The sequence below is a fragment of the Leptodactylus fuscus genome, chromosome 1 (assembly GCF_031893055.1).
Source record: "Leptodactylus fuscus isolate aLepFus1 chromosome 1, aLepFus1.hap2, whole genome shotgun sequence".
Lineage (NCBI taxonomy): Eukaryota > Metazoa > Chordata > Amphibia > Anura > Leptodactylidae > Leptodactylus > Leptodactylus fuscus.
Genome location: NC_134265.1, coordinates 53,815,170 through 53,835,114, shown reverse-complemented (window position 1 = coordinate 53,835,114; position 19,945 = coordinate 53,815,170). Strand labels below are relative to the sequence as shown.

Here is a 19,945-nt window from a genome sequence, read left to right as displayed (position 1 = left end):
GCATATACCTGTACACGCACCCACAGGAATGGAAAGAATTCCTCCTCATTTACAGTCTAACATTGAACTTCATGAACTTAGCAAGGTCCTGTATGTTATCAGATGGATGGTTATCACTGAAACCCAAGCGATGAAAGGTGAGGTGACGTGCTACAATCCTGGATACAGTGATCTAGTGGATATGGGCCTGATAGATCAATAGTTCACTGACCAAGGCTAAAGTGTAAGGCCTTATTCACACACCATTTTAAAGAGGACCTTTCACCACTTTTGGGCACATGCAGTGTTATATACTGCTGGAAAGCTGACAGTGCGCTGAATTCAGCGCACTGTCGGCTTTCCCGATCTGTGCCCGGTGTAAAGAGCTTATGGTGCCGGTACCGTAGTGCTCTATGGTCAGAAGGGCGTTTCTGACCATTAGCCAGAGACGTCCTTCTGCCTCGCGGCGCCTATCGCGCTGTGCTGTGGAGCCGGGAGGAACGCCCCCTCCCTCTGCTCACACAGCTCGTCCATAGACGTGCATTATCAGGAGAGGGAGGGGGGAGTTCCTCCCCGCTCCACAGCACAGCGTGATTGACGACGCGAGGCAGAAGGACGTCTCTGGCTAATGGTCAGAAACGCCCTTCTGACCATAGAGCACTACGGTACCGGCACCGTAAGCTCTTTACACCGGGCACAGATCGGGAAAGCCGACAGTGTGCTGAACTCAGCGCACTGTCAGCTTTCCAGCAGTATATAACACTGCGTGTGCCCAAAAGTGGTGAAAGGTCCTCTTTAATACCCATGAATGTCTATGGGTCTATTCAGAGGTCCATTTTTTGACAGCCGTCAGAAAAACTGACATGCTGTCTCTTTGTCCGTTTTGACAGACATAAAGAAATCTGTGCTGTAAATGCCCACATCTAACTGTGGGCATCTAATTGTGTATACGTACCCTCAGGTAGCAACTACATTACTGTATGGCCTCTTACCATTAAATAACAAATACAGAACTGGCATTACAACACAAAAAAGCATATCAAGGCACACCAAACGGTTAAAGGGATTGTCCAGTTTTTTTTTATTGCCTACAAAGGATAGTCCATGAATGTGTGATTTGTGGCAGGCTGACAATCAACCCCTGCACAGATCAGCTGTTTGGGGGTACGTCTGTTCCCTGTACTATACAGTTCAAGTATCCAGAAGCAAATAGCGTCATACACTGAGCTTTGGTCTGAGGTGTTGCTACAGCTTAGCTCCCATTGATATCTCTCCACATATTACAATCAGAAAGGGGGAGGGAGTCCCCAAATGGCCACTGAACGCAGGTGTGACCGTAGCCAGACTGATGTATTATACTGTATTTATGAATAATGATATACAACAATCATATACATCTTTATTGTGTTGTATTGTTGGGATCTCTGTTAGATGTTTATTCATACAGGAACATTTTGGTACGGTCCATTAGTTGTAGGTAGAGATGAGCGAGTACTGTTCGGATCAGCCGATCCGAACAGCATGCTCCATAGAAATGAATGGATGCACCTGGTACTTCCGCTTTGACGGCGGCTGGCCGCTTAACCCCCCGCACGCTGGCTACGTCCATTCATTTCTATGCGAGCGTGCTGTTCGGATCGGCTGATCCAAACAGTACTCGCTCATCTCTAGTTGTAGGTTGTACAGTAATGACACTATAATGACATTGTCACACTCTCACGCCCCAAAATATGGTTTCATTAAAGATCAACAGCCGCACATCAACCTATTACCATGTAACAATACATCTGTCACAACACTCTGTCCACACCCCTTTGTAAAATGGTGTAAAAGAATAGTGTCATAGCCTAAGCATGCAGGAAGCACACAGTCAAGGATATAAATAGCACCATGTAGGCCTAGTCTTAGTTATCCTACTGAGCCATTAGGTGCTGCTGTACCATTCTTTGTTGGGTGCCGTATACACAGATAATATTGGCATAAATATGGCATCTAATGGAGCCTTCCATATTTCCCCACAGTCCTGAATATTCATTCACAATCCAGTCAAATTCAACCAGTCCTGGTCCAAAATGGGTAAGAGTTTGTACACACCCTGGCCAAAGTAGGTATTTAAAGGTGGGTTGGAAGCAGTTCCATGACCAGAGCCTAAAGGGGATGTCCAGCCCCAAATTGAATTTTCACACCAATGACCCATCCATGCCTGCAGCACTGGTCCTATTCACATAACTGCTTAGCAGTGGTTCTAGTGAACTGTAGTACTTCTCCTGTTAGGGTCCATTCACACGGAGTAAACACGTGCTCATTTTGGCAAAATACACGTGTAAAGAATACACGTGTAAAAATAAGACTCCCATTGACTTCAATGACATTTTTTACACGAGTAAAAAAAGCGTCAAATAACCCTTACTTACAAAACAGTGGTGTTGCACACGTTCCCTGTTCACTTGCAGCTTTCGTTGCCCCAAGGCTGCTAGAACAGATGATCACTGCAGGGTCATAAGTATGAAAATTCAATCTGGGGCTGGACAACTCTGTTCACACAGAGGAAAAAGGTTGCAGAAACCTATTCCGCCTTGTCATTCCGTGTGGCTAGCCGTGACGGGATGCCGATGCAGCCTCGGCATTTCAGCGCAGCATCCTGATTAGGAGACAAAAGTACTTCATGATCTACCTTTCTCTCCACATGACTCGTGTGGACACTGCACGGAAAACACACGGACCCCATCATAGTCTATGGGGTCCGTGTGCTTTCAGTGTTCCCGGCTTGTCAATGCGTTCGGTATGCCGTTCGGGGGGTCCCTAAGTGGACGTCCCAAATGGAATGCTAAACGCAGATGTAAACCAGGCCTAATAGTGCCCCCCATAAGTAATAGCATTACTTATGTGGGGGAGGGAACTATTACCTGTAGGGGGAGCTATTAGAGCACTATTACAATAATAGTGCCCCACCACAGCTAATACCATTACTTATGCGGGGGGCTATAACTAATGGAGGAGGGCACTATTACATGTGGGGTGGCCCTGAAACCCAGATTCCACTTCCAACCAGTAGATCAGTGGCCTCGACGACCCCTGAAAAGGACCTGAGACGTCAGCAGCGACATATGCGAGTAACGTCCTGGGTCCTTTCCTGTGACCGCTGAGACATTAGTGATTTAATTGGGTTGCCCAGGCAGAAGCCCAACACTATATACTGTGCTGCTGTACTGTAGAGAGCGGTGATGGGCTGCAGAAGTCTCATCAGTGCTGCAGCCGCTCCATATACAAATAGTGCAGTGAAGGTGATGGTCGGCCCTGTGCAGGAACAGAGGGGGGTGCAGGTTAGTGTCAGTGCATTTTTACTTATAATCCTGGCCTGTATTAATATTTCTGATCCTGAACAATCCCACAGGAGTTATTAATTAAGCGGCACAAAGGGGCGTTGTTAATTTAAGATACATTTGGAGGTATCATTCATTTATAGGGGATTTTTATACAATGTATTTTATAATTGGGGGTAGCAGCAGGATGGAAACTTTGTATAGGCAAGTAAAATGTGTGTCTGGAAAGTAAGGAGTCAAAGATGTCTGTGCTGCCAACCTTACAGAGACAAGCTGCGGCTGGAAGAAGTGGTCAGGGCGGTCCAGATGGAGAAAATGAGAAATATGAGCGGTTACAGTCAGAGACGTCACCTGTAGGTCACATTTCCCTGTATTTACTTAAACTGTATGCAGAGCCTTGTGTACAGCCAGGATATCTCTATACGGTCACCATATAGTGATAATATCAGTATACCAAGGTAGGAGGCCGCTTAGGGCTCGTTCACATCTGCACCCAGGTGTCCGTTCTGCAGGTTTCCGTTTCCTGCATAAAACAGAGCAGGATACAGAAAGTTGCAGGAGTCTTTCTCACCCATTCATTTGAATGGGTGAGAAAGCTGTCCGGCCGTGAGCGGCGGTGAGCGTTTTATGCTCTCCGCCACGAAACTGGGTTTTTTAATCCGGACACATAGTCGGACATGCAGTACTCTGTGTCCAGATTAAAAAATCCGGTTTCGCGGCGAAGAGCATAAAACGCTCACCGCCGCTCACAGCCGGACCCGGTCTGTGCTTTCCGTCTTCTGGCATGCAGAAGACGGAAAGCACAGAACGCAGGTGTGAACCTAGCGTTAGTTATGTTTGCCCTCTCAGTGCCAAGCCCCTAGCTACGTCTCTGAGCCTGACGTTAGGTTTACAGGAGCGCCACTTGTCCATCAGAGGACCAGAACAATGGACAGGCGAACCACTATAATAGCGGTTACTCATAAAGCCTCGTGCACCCTATAGACTATAATGGGGTCCATTGGATGTTGGTTGTTTTAGAACTGGAAGTGGTGAACATAAAAATGGTGGCCCAGGATTTTTTCAGCCATGGATTTCAGGCAGACATTGCGGCGGAGACGCCTTACAGAAGGATAAGCAGCCGCCAGATACTGCTGCTCTTTATAGGGAAACATGGAGATCAGCCGGGTGGTTTCCTACATGGAGCTGTCCATCACAGTGTGCAGCTGGATACATATTTCCCACACCTTTATTTGTGTCTATACATTGTGTCTATAGATAGAATCGATCGTCTGGCTGTCTGATGTAACAGTCTGATGCAAGTCTCTGGCCCTGCATTGTGTGATCGGGGCGCTGCAGTCTCCTCACAGTTCATGGCCTGTTCACAGAGCCCGGCTGCATCGTCCCCATCACTGCCGGCTCTCCGCTACCATTGGTCCGCTGTCAGTGAGGAGAGATCGCGCGTTCCCCTCCTCGTCTTACATAGATGCTCGTTACCGCGGCAACAGCCATGACGAGCTCACCTGGCCGTCCCTCCTATTGGCTGCAGGATCAGACCACTGGCAGACCCGTTGCCGTAGGCCCCGCCCCCGTTGCTGAGGCAGTCACTTGGCTGTGGTCAGGTGACGCGCTCGTTCACTCGCTTTGCGGCGGCGGACGGGAGAGCTGCTCCCCTTATCAGTGCCGCTTTCCTGACGTGCAGTCACCGCCGCCGCCGGGCCAGTCAGGACTGATCCACCTGCCTGAAGGTGAGTGCATGTGCTTGGCGGCGGTGACTTTGCTTTCGGTCGTTCTAATCAGGCATTGTGTAGGACAGCCCCGAGCTGTAGTCTCTGGCTGGGTCCTCGCGGGTAGGTTGTAGCGTCTTCCTGCCAGGAAGTGATGAGGTCACGGTTGGTCACTACAAGGTCTGAGGGAGCCATGGCTAGGAGACTGTTGTGATCAGCTGGATTACAGGGCTGCAGGAGCCTGAGCTCAGGACATTGGACCGGCGAGCGCTGTCTTTCATTGCCCTGTCTGTAAGTTGTCTAGACACCGCAGTATGCTGTCTGCTAGAAGATTATTGGGGTCAGGAGAGTTGTTGGAGAACCACAAGTCTCAGCATGATCAGCCTTCCATGTCTAGGATTTGCAGACACACCCTATGGCTTACAATGAGTCAGGCATTGACCCCAAAACTGCAGATATATTTACATATGGTACCTCGAGTATTAATAATGTTACATCATGATGTCATAAAAGGGGCGTGGCCGGCACATATAACGTGATGATGTCACACTTTTCACTGCCTGTGCTTGCTGACAATCTTGGTGACATTCATTTTATGACCTGTGGAGACAATGGGGGCGCTACACTTACACTGCTTGATGTGAGCAGCAGATGGCTGTATTATGAAGCGGTGCCGCATGTGTAGAAGATGACATCAGTATTATCAACACTGTATATGATGCTCTCTCTGCGCCATATTGATTCCTGAATGTCGGATATCGGATGCTTCACTTGTGCCGTGTATGACTGAATACATGATGCCACTGGGCTATGGGCCACCATGTTACGCTGCCTTATCACCCTTTAGTGTAAATTTGACCATACAAATGAGATATTTATCTGCAGATCCAGTTTTTGTGCTGCTTATCTTATGTGTATGACCACAACAGACATCAGATTCTCTGTAGACATCACCAAACCTACTTGGATCTGCCAAAGGGCGGCAGATAAATATCTGACTATATTGTGTTCACATCAGTAGGCCAGAAGGTTATCCATGTCTATTACTTTTTCTTCCCCTTAATATTTTGAGTCATTGAGGCAAAGCTAATAAATTGTGTCTTTACGTTTCGTCTTGCGGTTTTATTTCTGGGTCTGTGTATTGTGCTCGTCTTCTCTTGTGTTAGATTAGGACTAAATCCCAGGATTTGTTTAGCCTGTGAGCTGGTATGGAACGATTTCTATTCTCTTATTGATGTCTGCTTGTTTATAAAAATAAAAAAACACTCCTAAAGGCGTCTATCAATGCCTGTCTGCCCCTATGTCATATACTCTACCTTCCTGCTCTTTAGGCACTTGCCATTTCTAAGCCTGGGTGTGGATACATTGTATTCTATTACTAACCTAGATTACTAATGTGCTGTGCTACAATGTATCCGAGAAGTCATTACATGGATGCCAGGAACATGCCCTACATAGAAATTATGAGGATTTCTCATTTTTGTATTGCTTGTCCTTTAACATATGACATTATCTTTATATGGACCTCTGACTTATTTTGTACCCCATTACTGAAGGGGTCTATTATTTAACCTTATTCTCTTCATTTGGCGTTGTTACTGTTTTATTGTTAATAAAACGGGAGAGAAATCGTAAAATCGAAGTGTTGTACTGACTGACTGACGTGTAAGTGCGTGACTACCTAGAGCGTGTCCCTGGTGATGAGTAAGAACAGGAAACCTGTAACTATTATACCTAGTAACCTCCTACCTTTATGGCTGCTGACCATTGGTGGCTCTGAAAGATACTGGCTCCTCCAGTACGGTGTCCTATCAGCTAAGACTCCTATATAGGGTTTACATAGTAATGTCTATACATTTGGGCATATTTATCAGTACAGACAGGATTTGCACGGTCCCATTTGTGTGTTAGACCTATTTATACATTTCTTATACAGACCAGAAATCTCTCACTTTCCAGAAAGTGCCAAAATTCAGACAAGTCAACTGAGTGTACACCATTTTAAACTTGGCCTAGTTTGTGCAAGAAATTCTTCCTCATATACAAATGTGCCCTAAAGTTGCAGGAGGTGCGGGGTGATTCGGCTATATCACAGCAGTCAGGAGAATTGTCCTACACTTCTAAGATAAGCGGACATGGCATTCATCCTCAGGTGATGTTCTTTATTGAAGGTCATTGTTACAAGTGTTGGATTCACGAGGTGACAGCCGCTTCACAGGCCGCACTTTGTCAGGTCCTGCCTAGTGGAGATACTTGTTATATCTTAAAGTGTTTGTACAAGATTAGATTTATATGGCTACCTTCTTCCTAAATGAGCTCCTTATCTGGCCATGGTTTGTGTCTTCAGCTCCCTCATTAAAGTGAATAGGGCTGAGCTGCAATATCACACACCACCTGTGGACTGAGGTGGCGCTATTTCTGGTAGGGATTAGCCATGGTTAACTATTCCTCTACAGCCTCTTTAATTTTCCATAAGTTCATTTTATCTGACACTGGGGCGTTACAGTGAGAAGTTGTCAGCGGGTTTGCCCTGCATTGATCTGAGTATGGCCGCCTCTATCCAGACTTTCCTTTGTGTTTTCTTCGTAGTGGAATTTATTTAAGGGGGTATTCCTACAGTTGGCATTTATTGTAGGAATACCCTTATAAGCCATGGATGATATTTCTCTAGTCTTTTGAGCACTTTCATGTCTGGAGTATATAAAGCTTGGCCATAAGCTTTCTGACCACGTCACGTGACAGATGGCCACGGGTCAGGTGACTCCTCAGATCATCACAGCATTTGGATATATTAGAGCCGGACTTTCCAGGGAGTTCCCATCATCTGTTTTCTTGGGTAGAGTATTTATAGAATATTTAACACTTTCCATAGTGTCTCTAAGTAACGTGTTTATTGGCGATGTAGGCAGGTACATTGTAATTGTATCTTCAGAAAAGGTGACATGAATGAAGCTAGGACAGGAAGATTCCGGAAATTTTCTGCTGTGTGAATCAGAAACTGGTTTTGATGTGTTAGTATAAGAATGATGCACCAATCTGCTCAGTCCTGTATGGTATGGGAGTCACATGAGTGGCCCTATGGCCATCGGGATCTCAATGCAGATTGTGTCCATGGCTTTTCACTGATAAAGGAGACAAAATGGAGGCGGAGGGGATTTTATGAAACCTGGAGTTCTGTATGATGTACCACATTTATACCCATCTAAATTCCCCCAATGATGGGATAATTGGTATATAGAAATAGTACGGAATTGCGTCCCGTATCTGCATGTTACATATCCACCTGGAGAAAAGCACGGTTAAGCCTGACAGGTTACTGTATCTTAGTGTAGATTCTGGCTTCTATTTGAGGCTGTAAGGCCGTCTTAAAGGGAACGCTGATGTAATATCCATGACATGACCTGATGTAATGTCCCTAAAAGAAAGTGAAAGCCAGTGTGATCTCCCACTGACACCAATGTAAAACCTCTTGTAAGATAATCGTGTTCCAGGAAAGCGCCTGATCCATGAACACTGCACTGTTGGTTTCAGTATTATTGGGGGTTTTCCCAGCATTACAAGAAGGGGGGATTCGGAGACATCCCCTCTGCCCATAAACAAAGAGGCAACACACAACTGCAGACGTTCTGAATGATCCTAAACACACAAACCCTCTTGGGACAGGAATAGCAGGTGGGGAGTTTGTTATCCTGCTGGTCAACAGATCATCGTAGGTAGATGCTTCATATTTGGGAATGTTGTGAAGAGCAAGGAGGTGTCTATGTATTCCTATGACTGTACAAATACATATAGTATGTGAGTATATAGCAGCTGGCAGTGGATTATCTTAGTGGGCTGGATCTTTTCTCTTGTCTTCAGTTTAGAAGGTATACTATTACTACTTTACCTGTGTATATCTGATATGTGAGATATGGGTAATAATCCTCCACCTTTTTTTTTTTTTTTTTTTTTTTTTTCCAGGTCATCCATCACCGCAAAGATGTTGTCCCGATTATTCCGCATGCACGGCCAATTTGTGGCTTCCCATCCATGGGAAGTTATTGTGGGTACAGTGACCATCACCATCTGCATGATGTCCATGAACATGTTCACAGGGAATGATAAGATCTGCGGTTGGAACTATGAGTGCCCCAAGTTTGAAGAAGTAAGTTCTATTGCATTGACGAATGTCTTTAATGTCTATAGAAATTTTTAGTGTCTGGAGTTGTCTAACTGGTTCCTAGTGTCTACAGTAATATGGCCAGCCTATGTCTGTGTTTACTCTGTATGTGGAAATAGATACTTTATTTTAGTGTCTAGAGATATTTCGATGTGTGGGCTCATCATAATAATAATAATACATTTTATTTATATAGCGCCAACATATTCCGCAGCGCTGTACAATTTATAGGGTTCAGATACAGACATACATAACAAAGAACGTCATTTCACACAATGGGACTGAGGGCCCTGCTCAAAAGAGCTTACAATCTATGAGGTAGAGGGGGTGACACAAGAGGTAGCAGGGGCGGCATTGCTTATACAGTGTTCAGACAATTTTGTGCATTAGGAATTGTGATAGGCTTGTCTGAAAAGATGCGTCTTTAGTTTGCGTTTGAAACTGTAGAAGTTGGGAGTTAATCTTATTGTCCGGGGTAGAGCATTCCAGAGAAGTGGTGCAGCTCGGGAGAAGTCTTGTATACGAGCATGGGAGGTTCTGATAATAGAGGATGTAAGTGTTAGGTGTCATCATCACTTCCACTCTCTTTCCTACATTACAGGATGTTCTGAGCAGCGACATCATCATATTAACCATCACACGGTGTATTGCCATCCTCTATATCTACTTCCAGTTCCAGAATCTCAGGCAGCTTGGATCTAAGTACATCCTTGGTAAGAATATTTTCCGTTTCCACTCCATTCACTGACTTCATGCTGTAATTCTGTCATTTACATTGTATTATTATTTTTAGGTATTGCTGGCCTCTTTACCATCTTTTCAAGTTTTGTCTTCAGTACAGTGGTCATTCACTTCTTGGATAAAGAATTGACTGGCTTGAAGTAAGTAAAGCTTTAGGGTCGTGTTACCATGTTATCCGATTTTTATAATCTTGCAGGCTGTTGGAAATGTAACTTTTCTTTTTTCTCCTGACAGCGAGGCTCTTCCATTTTTCCTGTTGCTTATTGACCTCTCTAAAGCCAGTGCATTAGCAAAGTTTGCCCTTAGCTCCAACTCACAGGTGAGCACATAAAGCACAAGTGCAGGTTCACTATACTCAAGCATGGCTGTATGTTCAGCAGGAGATTAAAAATCCCTTTCTTTGCCAGGATGAAGTTCGAGACAACATCGCTCGTGGCATGGCCATTCTGGGACCTACATTCACCCTGGATGCCCTTGTTGAATGCCTAGTGATTGGAGTGGGAACAATGTCAGGTTAGTCGCGGTTTAATACACTCAATATAGTTATTACTTTAGCACTGGGTTCCCTGAGAAAGATCACTTGTTAGGTCATAGACGTTTTATAGGTTCTAATTGGCATGAAAACCTCTGGAAAACGTAAGGCCAATACATCTAGAGAACCATTCTTCGTATGGGTTCATAGATTTTTAATTTTTTTTTAAACCTTCCAATGAGTTCAAACCCAGTTACGTCCAATAGGTGGCACTAAAGAGGCAGCTTTCTTTCTCATCCAGGGAAGCTAATTTGCATACCCCTTTTACCAGGGAGCATTGCATGGCCTATTAGACTTCAGACACTTGATTTCCAGAGGAGAAACAGTACATAGCTTGCATGCATTTAAAGGGGTTTTCAGCGATTTATACTTAAGGGACATGTCATCAGTTTGTATCCATATATCAGTTGTATGAAGAGTCTTCAGAGCTCACTAGCACTGAGGCCTCTTCCCTGTGCCATTGACATCACGTTTAGAAGTCACATGGTACAAATGGGGTTGAGCTGCATTACCAAAGCACAGCTCCTACACAGATTAAAAACTAGAAAAAATGGAAATGTACAAACTGTGGTCTATATTGAATACATGATGCATGGAATAAACCCTTAGCTCTTGTTTCAAGGTTCAGGCTCCCCTCTTAGATTTGTGCTAAAATAGGCACAACAATCATGAAACCTTTAGCAAAGCATGTGCTTGTTAGCTCTGGTCCTAGGATTACCGTCCATACCAAACTTTGTACACGGTCAACTCAGTAACAGTTCTAACCCTTCTAAGGAAAATGCCAGCAGGTATCGCACACAGTGCAAAGCAAATTAATAGATAAATTGCCTAAGGCGCAGGTGGATTCAAAGGTGCTTCAGACGTCAGATGGGACTCAAAGGCAATATTAATTTTAACAGAAGATTGCATGTTACATCGGAGCTCCTCCTCCTCCTACAGATCATAAAAGTGTGTGTACAAACACATCAAAGAGCAGAACCTGGGACGGCACCTTTCACTTCACCAGTTCCTTGGGCAATATATCTGACTACGTGGTACCGCATCATTGGCTTGGTTGTGTGTTTTGTTAACAAGGGGTGTAATTGTTGCAGAATTGCCCCCCTGTGCAATGTATGGTGCTGTGCTTGGTATTTACTGCTGATCTGTGGGGTCCTGAGTGTCAGATCCCACCGATTACATATTGATAGTCAATCCTAAAGATATTGCTATATTAGAGCTATGTGACTTTTTAACCCCGTTCATCCTGTTCTGACATATTCTTCTCTCTATACAGGTGTTCGCCAGTTAGAGATTATGTGCTGCTTTGGTTGCATGTCCGTCCTAGCAAACTATTTTGCCTTCATGACGTTTTTCCCAGCCTGTGTCTCATTGGTCTTGGAGGTAAGTGTTGTAGGCTGCTGCAACTAGGTGCTAACATCCATACATTATATAGTTGTCCTAGTGTCTATGTAGCTTATATTTCTGAATGTGTGTGGGATGTTGTTCTTGAACAACTTTTTTCTTTCTTTAACCATTTAATAGCTTTCCAGAGAAAGCCGGGAGGGACGTCCCATCTGGCAGCTTTCACAGTTTGCAAATGTGTTGGAGGAGGAGGAAGATAACAAACCAAACCCAGTCACACAGAGAGTGAAGATGATCATGGTGAGTGTCCCTATTCTTCAGCTGCACCTTGTGACTGTTTTGTCCTTGAAGAAAAAAAGATGACTGGCATGTAAATTTACTTTGTAACTTAATTTTCAGCGTAAATATTTCTTCTGTATTTCAGTCCTTAGGTCTGGTCCTTGTTCATGCTCACAGCCGGTGGATTAGTGAACCGTCTCCTCAGAACAGCACTTCCATTTCAGAACACAAGTATACTATTGGCTCAGACGATACTATACCAAAGAGGATCGAGCCCAACATGCCACTCTGGCAATTCTATCTGTCTAGGTGAGTGTCATTAAAAAAAAAAAAAAATATATATATATATATATATATATATTAATATATTTATATTTTTCTGTCCGTGTCTACTAAAGTTATACAGTCTGCTTATCTAGCCTAAGCATCTGACAGTGATGTCTATATTCCACAGGATGATCACCATGGACATCGAGCAGGTCATTACACTCAGTCTTGCTCTTCTCCTGGCAGTCAAGTACATATTTTTTGAGCAGACGGAGACCGAATCAACCTTTTCCTTGAAGAACCCCATCACCTCTCCAGTCACTGTGCAGAAGAAGCATGTGGAGGGTTGCTGCAGAATGGAACCAGTGCCCGAAAAAGCCCCCAAAGACTGCAAAACAGAAAATGTCTCATCCAAAGAGGAGAAAGGTATTGTCAGCCATTACATCAGTATATTTTTCTTTAATGATATGTGTGTATGATTTATGATAACTAATAACCAAAATGTCTGTACCTTTTCAGAAGCAGTAATAAAGCCATTGCCACTCGACAATTCCCCCAAGCCTAACTTTTTGCTGGGCGACTCTTCATCTTCATCATCATCATCATCACCCGATTTAAGTGAAGAAGAGAAGGAAACTAAGTTTGATATACCAGAGGAGCCCCGACCCATCGATGAATGTCTCCGCATCCTCAGAAACCCAGAAGTAAGACAATAGAAAAATAAAGCTGAGAACTAACATCTTAATTCTACCAGTGCGACAGTGTATTACACGATAGCTTTCCCTCCATATGCTGACTGCGTATAGATACACTGAAAGAGGATTTATGTTTCTTCATCCCTTGATATTATATTTTGCTTTTCTTAGATCTGGTTTAGTAGATATCTTTAGCTCTCACGTATGTCCTCATTCCATGTTCTAGTTTATATAATGATATAAAACTGTAGTGTTGTTGTCATGTAAAGTGGATGTGCCTGACTTGAACAGGTTCTCAGCTTCCAGGTAATCCCTTCTTAAAATCCCTATTAAAATATGCTTACTAATGAAGAGACGCAAGTGTAGACGTCTTTCTGTAGATGGGATCACTTGAGGGCAAGCTTTACACGTAGACACTCCTAGTTGGATGAAGTCTGGGTTATAATGCTTGTGTAAAAGGAGTAAAATAAAGATCCTTGTATTTCACAGTAGAAAATACCTCACATGAATTCTTTCTCTGTTCTCTTCATAGAAAGGTGCCCAGTACTTAAGCGATACAGAAGTGGTCAAGTTGGTGAACGCTAAACATATTCCAGCCTATAAGCTTGAGTCTATGATGGAGTCTCCTGAGAGAGGAGTTGCTATTCGCAGGCAAATGTTGGCTCACAAGCTGCCTAAGGCATCTGCCCTTCTGGATCTGCCTTACAAGAATTACAATTACTCCTTGGTAAGCCATAAGCATTGGCCAAACTGCTGATCCCTGCCAAGAAGATTTCTTATCTGACCCGTGTCTTACTATCACATATAGTGCACTTATGTATACTCTGTTTCATACATTAGCTAAGTGGACGTCTGTATTATTCTTTTTCAGGTAATGGGTGCGTGCTGCGAGAATGTAATCGGGTATATGCCAATCCCTGTGGGTGTCGCTGGTCCTCTCATCTTGGATAATAAAGAATACCAGGTTCCTATGGCTACAACAGAAGGGTGCCTTGTGGCTAGCACTAACCGAGGCTGCAGAGCTATAATGGTGAGTTTGACTCAAGGAATTTTTTTTTTTTTTTTTTAATTTCTTTAGAAAAAAAAAAGTAATTTTGTAATTTTATCAGCTATGGAGTTAGTAAGGGCCGAATACTGAGCTCATATTGTCCTTTCCTATAGCTGGGCGGAGGTGCACGCAGCCGTATTCTTGCAGATGGCATGACTCGTGGACCAGTTGTCAGGTTGCCTTCTGCTTGTGAGGCTGCTGAAGTTAAGAGCTGGCTTGACAGTCCTGAAGGCTTTAAAGTTATTAAAGATACCTTTGATAGCACAAGCAGGTAAGTGTAGTCTATCTTTTATGTAAACATATGTTACTGAACTAAACCGCTGTTTCCTGAAGCTATTACTAAACTGATGGATCCTATTGGTTGCATCTCTTTATGAGTTTGTGCTTAATATTGGTGTAACCGTAACAGAAACTATTGTATATCTGTAGAACCATGTAAGGTACATTTACACGTAGTGAAAGTGATATACAGTAAGGTGTAGTACTGCAATATCCTCAAAACCACAATCCTCTCACCTTGGGAATACCAAGAAACTTTCTCAAAAGGTTTTCCCACTGCCTTCACTAGAGACCTGAACGCTGCGGTCATGTAGTAAGGAGGAGTTTAAATAGTGGTGGTCACACATGTACACTGCACTCCATATCATGATTCCTCCCAACCCCAATTCTAATGATTGGTGGGTTCAAGTGGTGTGGCCCCAAATGATCAGATGTTTATCACATATATATCCACACATGCACACACGCCCATAAATTGCTTATTTCTGCTAGCAAGTCACATAACAGTATTGCAGATCTTGATACCACTTTATTAGCATATTTTACTTTTTAGTCCGGATTCTTGGTCAGGAAACTGCAGCACAGCTTTGGTGTAAATCTTGCCTTAAGCTATTGTGCATGGCAGTCCCACTGCTTGGGTCAGAGGCTTGTCTAAATGGCCAGATCCAGAGTGAGCAACCTGTTAGGCTAGTGAAATGATTTACGGGCAAGCTTAATATTCTACATAGCTTATGTTTACGTCTTAAGTAGTTTCCTCACTTTCACCATCTTCTTTACCACTAGGTTTGCTCGTCTTGGAAGACTTCAGACTAGTGTTGCAGGACGTAATCTTTATATTCGCTTCCAGTCCAAAACAGGCGATGCCATGGGAATGAACATGATATCAAAGGTAAATGCAGTAGTTAACTCCCAGGACTTGTGACATTGTCACACTTCTTGCTTCCTGAATATAATGAACATTTTGATCTATTTGATGCAGGGCACAGAGAAGGCTCTTTCCAGATTACAAGAAGAATTTCCTGAGCTCCAAGTCCTTGCTGTCAGTGGTAACTTCTGTACAGATAAGAAACCGGCCGCAATCAACTGGGTAGAGGGACGAGGAAAATCTGTTGTTTGTGAGTCTACGATACCAGCCAGTGTGGTGCGGGAGGTAAGAATGAAATTATACGATTTACTAATGTGCAAGATGATTGTATTATATTAGGGAATAAAGGTGATGTATAGCTGTAGGAGTGAAAGCAGTATAGTGAGTAGTGTTATAGTGGTTATACAAGATTTGGAAGGTCTTCACTTTAATGACTGAGCAGTAATACTAGATAACCTACATACAAGAGTGGCGCTGTAGGCTAAAAGATTTTATTTATTTTTTATTTTTTTTTGTGAGTTTGGTGTGTGATGTTATATCTTATATGTTCACATCTCCAGGTACTGAAGACTTCTACAGCTGCATTGGTTGATGTGAACATTAACAAGAACTTGATTGGCTCAGCAATGGCTGGCAGTATCGGAGGTTACAATGCACACGCGGCCAATATTGTGACTGCGATTTACATCGCCTGTGGACAGGTAAGCTAGAAAGGTTTATAAAATACACAATAATGCGACATGGACAGTGTCTTTGATATAGTATTACATTTTTCACTTGGTTATTGCAGGACGCAGCTCAAAACGTTGGAAGCTCAAACTGCATCACCCTGATGGAAGCGACAGGCCCCACCAATGAGGACTTGTACATCAGCTGCACAATGCCTTCTATAGAGATCGGTACTGTGGGAGGAGGGACCACCCTGGCCCCACAACAGGCCTGCCTACAAGTACGGATATTACTATTCTTACATTCCTTTTATTCAACCGTAGCTGCTTTTTATACCAATTTTGGTAGTACTAAATGATCATCTTCTATGGGAGTCTCTGCTGAGGCAAAAAAAGCCGTTTCTGGAAGTTGTCACCTGATCATTTTTGCATCTGCAGGGGCAGCCATTTAGATGAAGTCCATCCACATAAAGTGTGGACGACCTGATCCTCTGATAGTGGCCCTAGTAGAATTTATAGAATAGGTTGTCTTTCCAATAAGTGAAGCATTTTCCATGTGGACCAAGCACTTAACTATGATCGATGACCTGACAAAGTAAACCAAGATGGTGGATGCCATTGGTTAAATCTTCCACAACTCTGCATAGATTATATCAGATGTATAGGTTGGTAAAACCTTGACAGAGTATGTTTTATACACAGTAACCTTTGATAAGGACATAGGTCAGATATAGGAGGGGTGGTAGGAACCATAATGATTGTCTAATGTTTTATAGCAGATGAAATCGGGGTTAAAAATGATTTTAATGAAATTTCCCTCTATGTACAGATGCTAGGAGTCCAAGGAGCCAGCAGTGAATACCCTGGAAAGAATGCCTGTCAACTTGCACAGATAGTCTGTGGCACAGTAATGGCTGGAGAGCTTTCCCTTATGGCTGCCTTGGCAGCTGGCCATCTAGTCAAGAGCCACATGGTCCACAACAGGTAATAATGCACGGAGAGATGGTATTTCTCTTCTATTAAAGTTTAAGCTGAAAAAACTTTTCTCACTGTAATTTTTTTTGTATGTGTGACGTATTATATTTCTCAAATCAAGAATATGTGGAAACTAAGGGCAGCCCCGACCTCCTAAATTTAAGTACATATTTTTTCTTAAATTATATTAAATTGCAACATCTAAACCCAAACCTTTTCAAGTTTAAAGCATACCTCCAGTTCTAAACTTCTAACTTTTCAGAAATGAATAGTCCATGTGAATAAGAAACTTTGTAGTATATCTTATTAAAGCAGTCGGTTTCCTTTGCCACCTTTTTTCTTCTTCGTATCTTCAGTCTGTTTATATAGAATCCCCACGTATTAATGATCCCTGTTTTTTATATGTCCGTTCTCTCAACAAGTTGCAAGATCTCTGTATACTAATAAATGCACATTTATGTCTATTTTTCTAGGTCCAAAATTAACCTTCAAGATCTGCCAGGGACATGCACAAAGAAAGCTGCATGAGCCTTTTACCACCTGCAGCGTTTTCACTTGGATCTTGTAAGGCCCATAGTGCAAAATCAAAGGGATCGAGCGGAATAGATAACGGAAACTTTCTATAAAATAAGGGTGCTTTGTCACCAGTGGAGAAAGATGTGCAGGCAACACGAGAAGAAGACTTAAGCCAGCCTCAACCTGTATTAAATGAAGGTCTATGTGCCTCATGTCCGGTTTATTAAGTCTTAAAGGGTCCAGTAATCCCTGTTGGTTATGTGTTTGCTGCTGAGACAAAAGCCAAATCTAAGGAGAGCTCGGATCTTGTTTTGTTTTTTGTTGTTGTTTTTTTAACGCTGCTCGCAATGAACCTTTCATTAACTTTGAAGCTACACTTTACAGTTCTGTACAAAGAATGTCTATTTTTATTTAATCATACTGATATTTGTAATATACCTCGGTTTTAGTTAAAAGGAAAATAATTTATTTCTTATCTGTGTATTCTCCGTTCTAGTTTTGAGATAGTCCGGCTTCAGCAAGTAAAACAAATCTTACACCCCCGTCCTCCTTTCCGTTCTTCGCTTGCTGTAGATAACCTGCGACCACTCTGTGCCAAAACTATATCCAGAGAATATACACCACTGGTCTCAAAGCCATGTACTGTGAGACTACAACTCTGCATCACCTGTGAGGCATGCTGGAAGCTGTAGTACTACATTACATGAGGAGCCAGTGACTAGAGATCGGTCACCTCCAGTAATACATGTACAGAGGGTCTCTCTATGTGCTTACAACACTGTTTTGCTTCACAGTCTAAAAAAAAAAGCACAATTTTAAAAAACTCCCAGTCATAAATATCAATTTTGACATCAAGTGAACCAGTCAGGTGATTTCTGTTGCTGTGTTGGGCAGAGGAGCGGAGCTAATAGGATTTGGGGCAGGGTTAACAGAGGAAATCCGGATGGGACTCTACAAGCGACAGTGAGAGTCTGCCCTGTCCACACAGGAACATTGACAGCCGTCTGTGTACACAACCCAATACAGGGAAGATCTATCGAGACTCGATGCCTGTCCTAGGAAACCTGGCAGGATATTCTCTGCTTTAGTCTTGCTCCTTATTCCATAAAGCTATATATCACAGAGCTCCCCTTCTATCCATCTATTATCTCCTGCTCTCAGATTGACATCACTTGGCAGACTCCCTTTATGTAGTGACTGTTCACATAAAGTATTTTACTTCCCCCCCCCACACACACACACTTTTTATTTTTATTTTTTTTTTGTTAAATTCCTACCAGTTTTTGATTATTTTGTTACTGCGGGTGCTACTGAAAACATCCACCACCAAAAACTAGAATTTATCACACAGATGTTTGGCATGTGGCTTTTTGGATATTGGTGGCCAATTCTATCTTGGTAGCCTATCATTACCTCAGCGAGAATAGTTGCGACCACCTACTGCCATACCAGATGCAAAGTCACAGTCTGTACAATACACAGATTTCAGATTTGGCCAATGTAGAAATGGGTAGAGTTTTATACATTTGTGTTGTAGATTTTGTATTTTTTTTTTTCTACAATTTTTATTTTCCTTTTTATACCTCCCATTACTCTTGGCATAGTCATCAGAGGCATAGATTTGTTTCGTGATGTATAAATTGCCTGGAAACAATGTGTTAACTACTGTCGCTGGTGCCTGTGTCCTCTTCTCGTGCTGGTGAAGAGGTGACATCTTTATGAATAAAGCATCTGTTTCCGTTTATTTTCCCAATCTGGTATTTCTTGGAACATGAATTGAAAGGTCAGAATTTTTTTTTCTTGTATATAAAATCATAAGCTATCTTTAAGATACTGGAATAAATGTAATTATTTTTCTAATTTTTGGTGTTTGATTTGGTGCCTTTTTTATTTTTCCAAAAATGGTTTTAATCAGGGTAACATGGAAGAAAAGATCGCCAAAGTAATTTACACATCAGGGGCGCAAAACATGGTAAACACTAAGACTAAGATATCTTACTGAGGGATAACTAGAAGAACCATGGCTTTCTATACTAGTAGAGGCATGAGGCCTCCTTCACACTTAGCGTAGTTTTGATTGTGCATTTCTGTGGGCCGAGACACATGACCCCACTTTTTGTGGCCATGTGTCTGTGCCATATCCAAGGACTGCAAACTATTAATAGGAGCACTGCAGATACCCTATATTCAGCCAAGCTGAATTCCACGTGGGGGGAAAAAAATCCCAATGCTCAGGGAAGGGGCAGACAGACAACCAAAACGCCCTTTCCCAGCACCCATCAACTACTGCACCCAAAAACCATTTTAATTTTTGAAATTTTCCAGTAGCTGCTGCATTTCCCCCCTTAGGCTTATACTCGAGTCAATAAGTTTTTCCAGGTTTTTTGTGGTAAAATTAGGGGGGTCGACTTATACTCGAGTATATACGGTATTTGTTTTGGGGGGTTTTTAGGAGGGGGGGGTCTATGACCAGCCGCAATATCAATGTATAGAATCTCCCATAAAATAGTGGGGGGGGGGGAAAGAAGCTTTAAAAAATATATAAGTTGTAAATCCCTCCTTTCCCTAGAAT

At 42.8% G+C, this 19,945-nt stretch overlaps 1 protein-coding gene across 2 annotated transcripts; it reads left to right on the top strand.

Annotated features, from left to right (window-relative positions):
- The first annotated feature begins 4,906 nt into the window (after positions 1-4,906).
- HMGCR (3-hydroxy-3-methylglutaryl-CoA reductase) lies at positions 4,907-19,122 on the top strand. 2 transcript variants are annotated; one of them, XM_075270435.1, is made up of 20 exons: positions 4,907-5,029; positions 8,969-9,152; positions 9,769-9,880; positions 9,961-10,048; positions 10,143-10,227; positions 10,316-10,421; positions 11,714-11,820; positions 11,962-12,081; positions 12,206-12,369; positions 12,515-12,753; positions 12,847-13,031; positions 13,555-13,749; positions 13,894-14,052; positions 14,184-14,341; positions 15,133-15,238; positions 15,329-15,499; positions 15,775-15,915; positions 16,005-16,163; positions 16,712-16,866; positions 17,331-19,122. In XM_075270435.1, the coding sequence occupies exons 2-20, from the start codon at positions 8,988-8,990 to the stop codon at positions 17,383-17,385; spliced, it is 2,670 nt and encodes an 889-aa protein (XP_075126536.1). In that variant the 5' UTR covers positions 4,907-5,029; positions 8,969-8,987; the 3' UTR covers positions 17,386-19,122. The 2 variants fall into 2 exon arrangements, with proteins under 2 accessions (XP_075126536.1, XP_075126544.1); XM_075270443.1 differs by lacking the exon at positions 4,907-5,029 and adding an exon at positions 5,117-5,299.
- Positions 19,123-19,945: the final 823 nt, after the last annotated feature.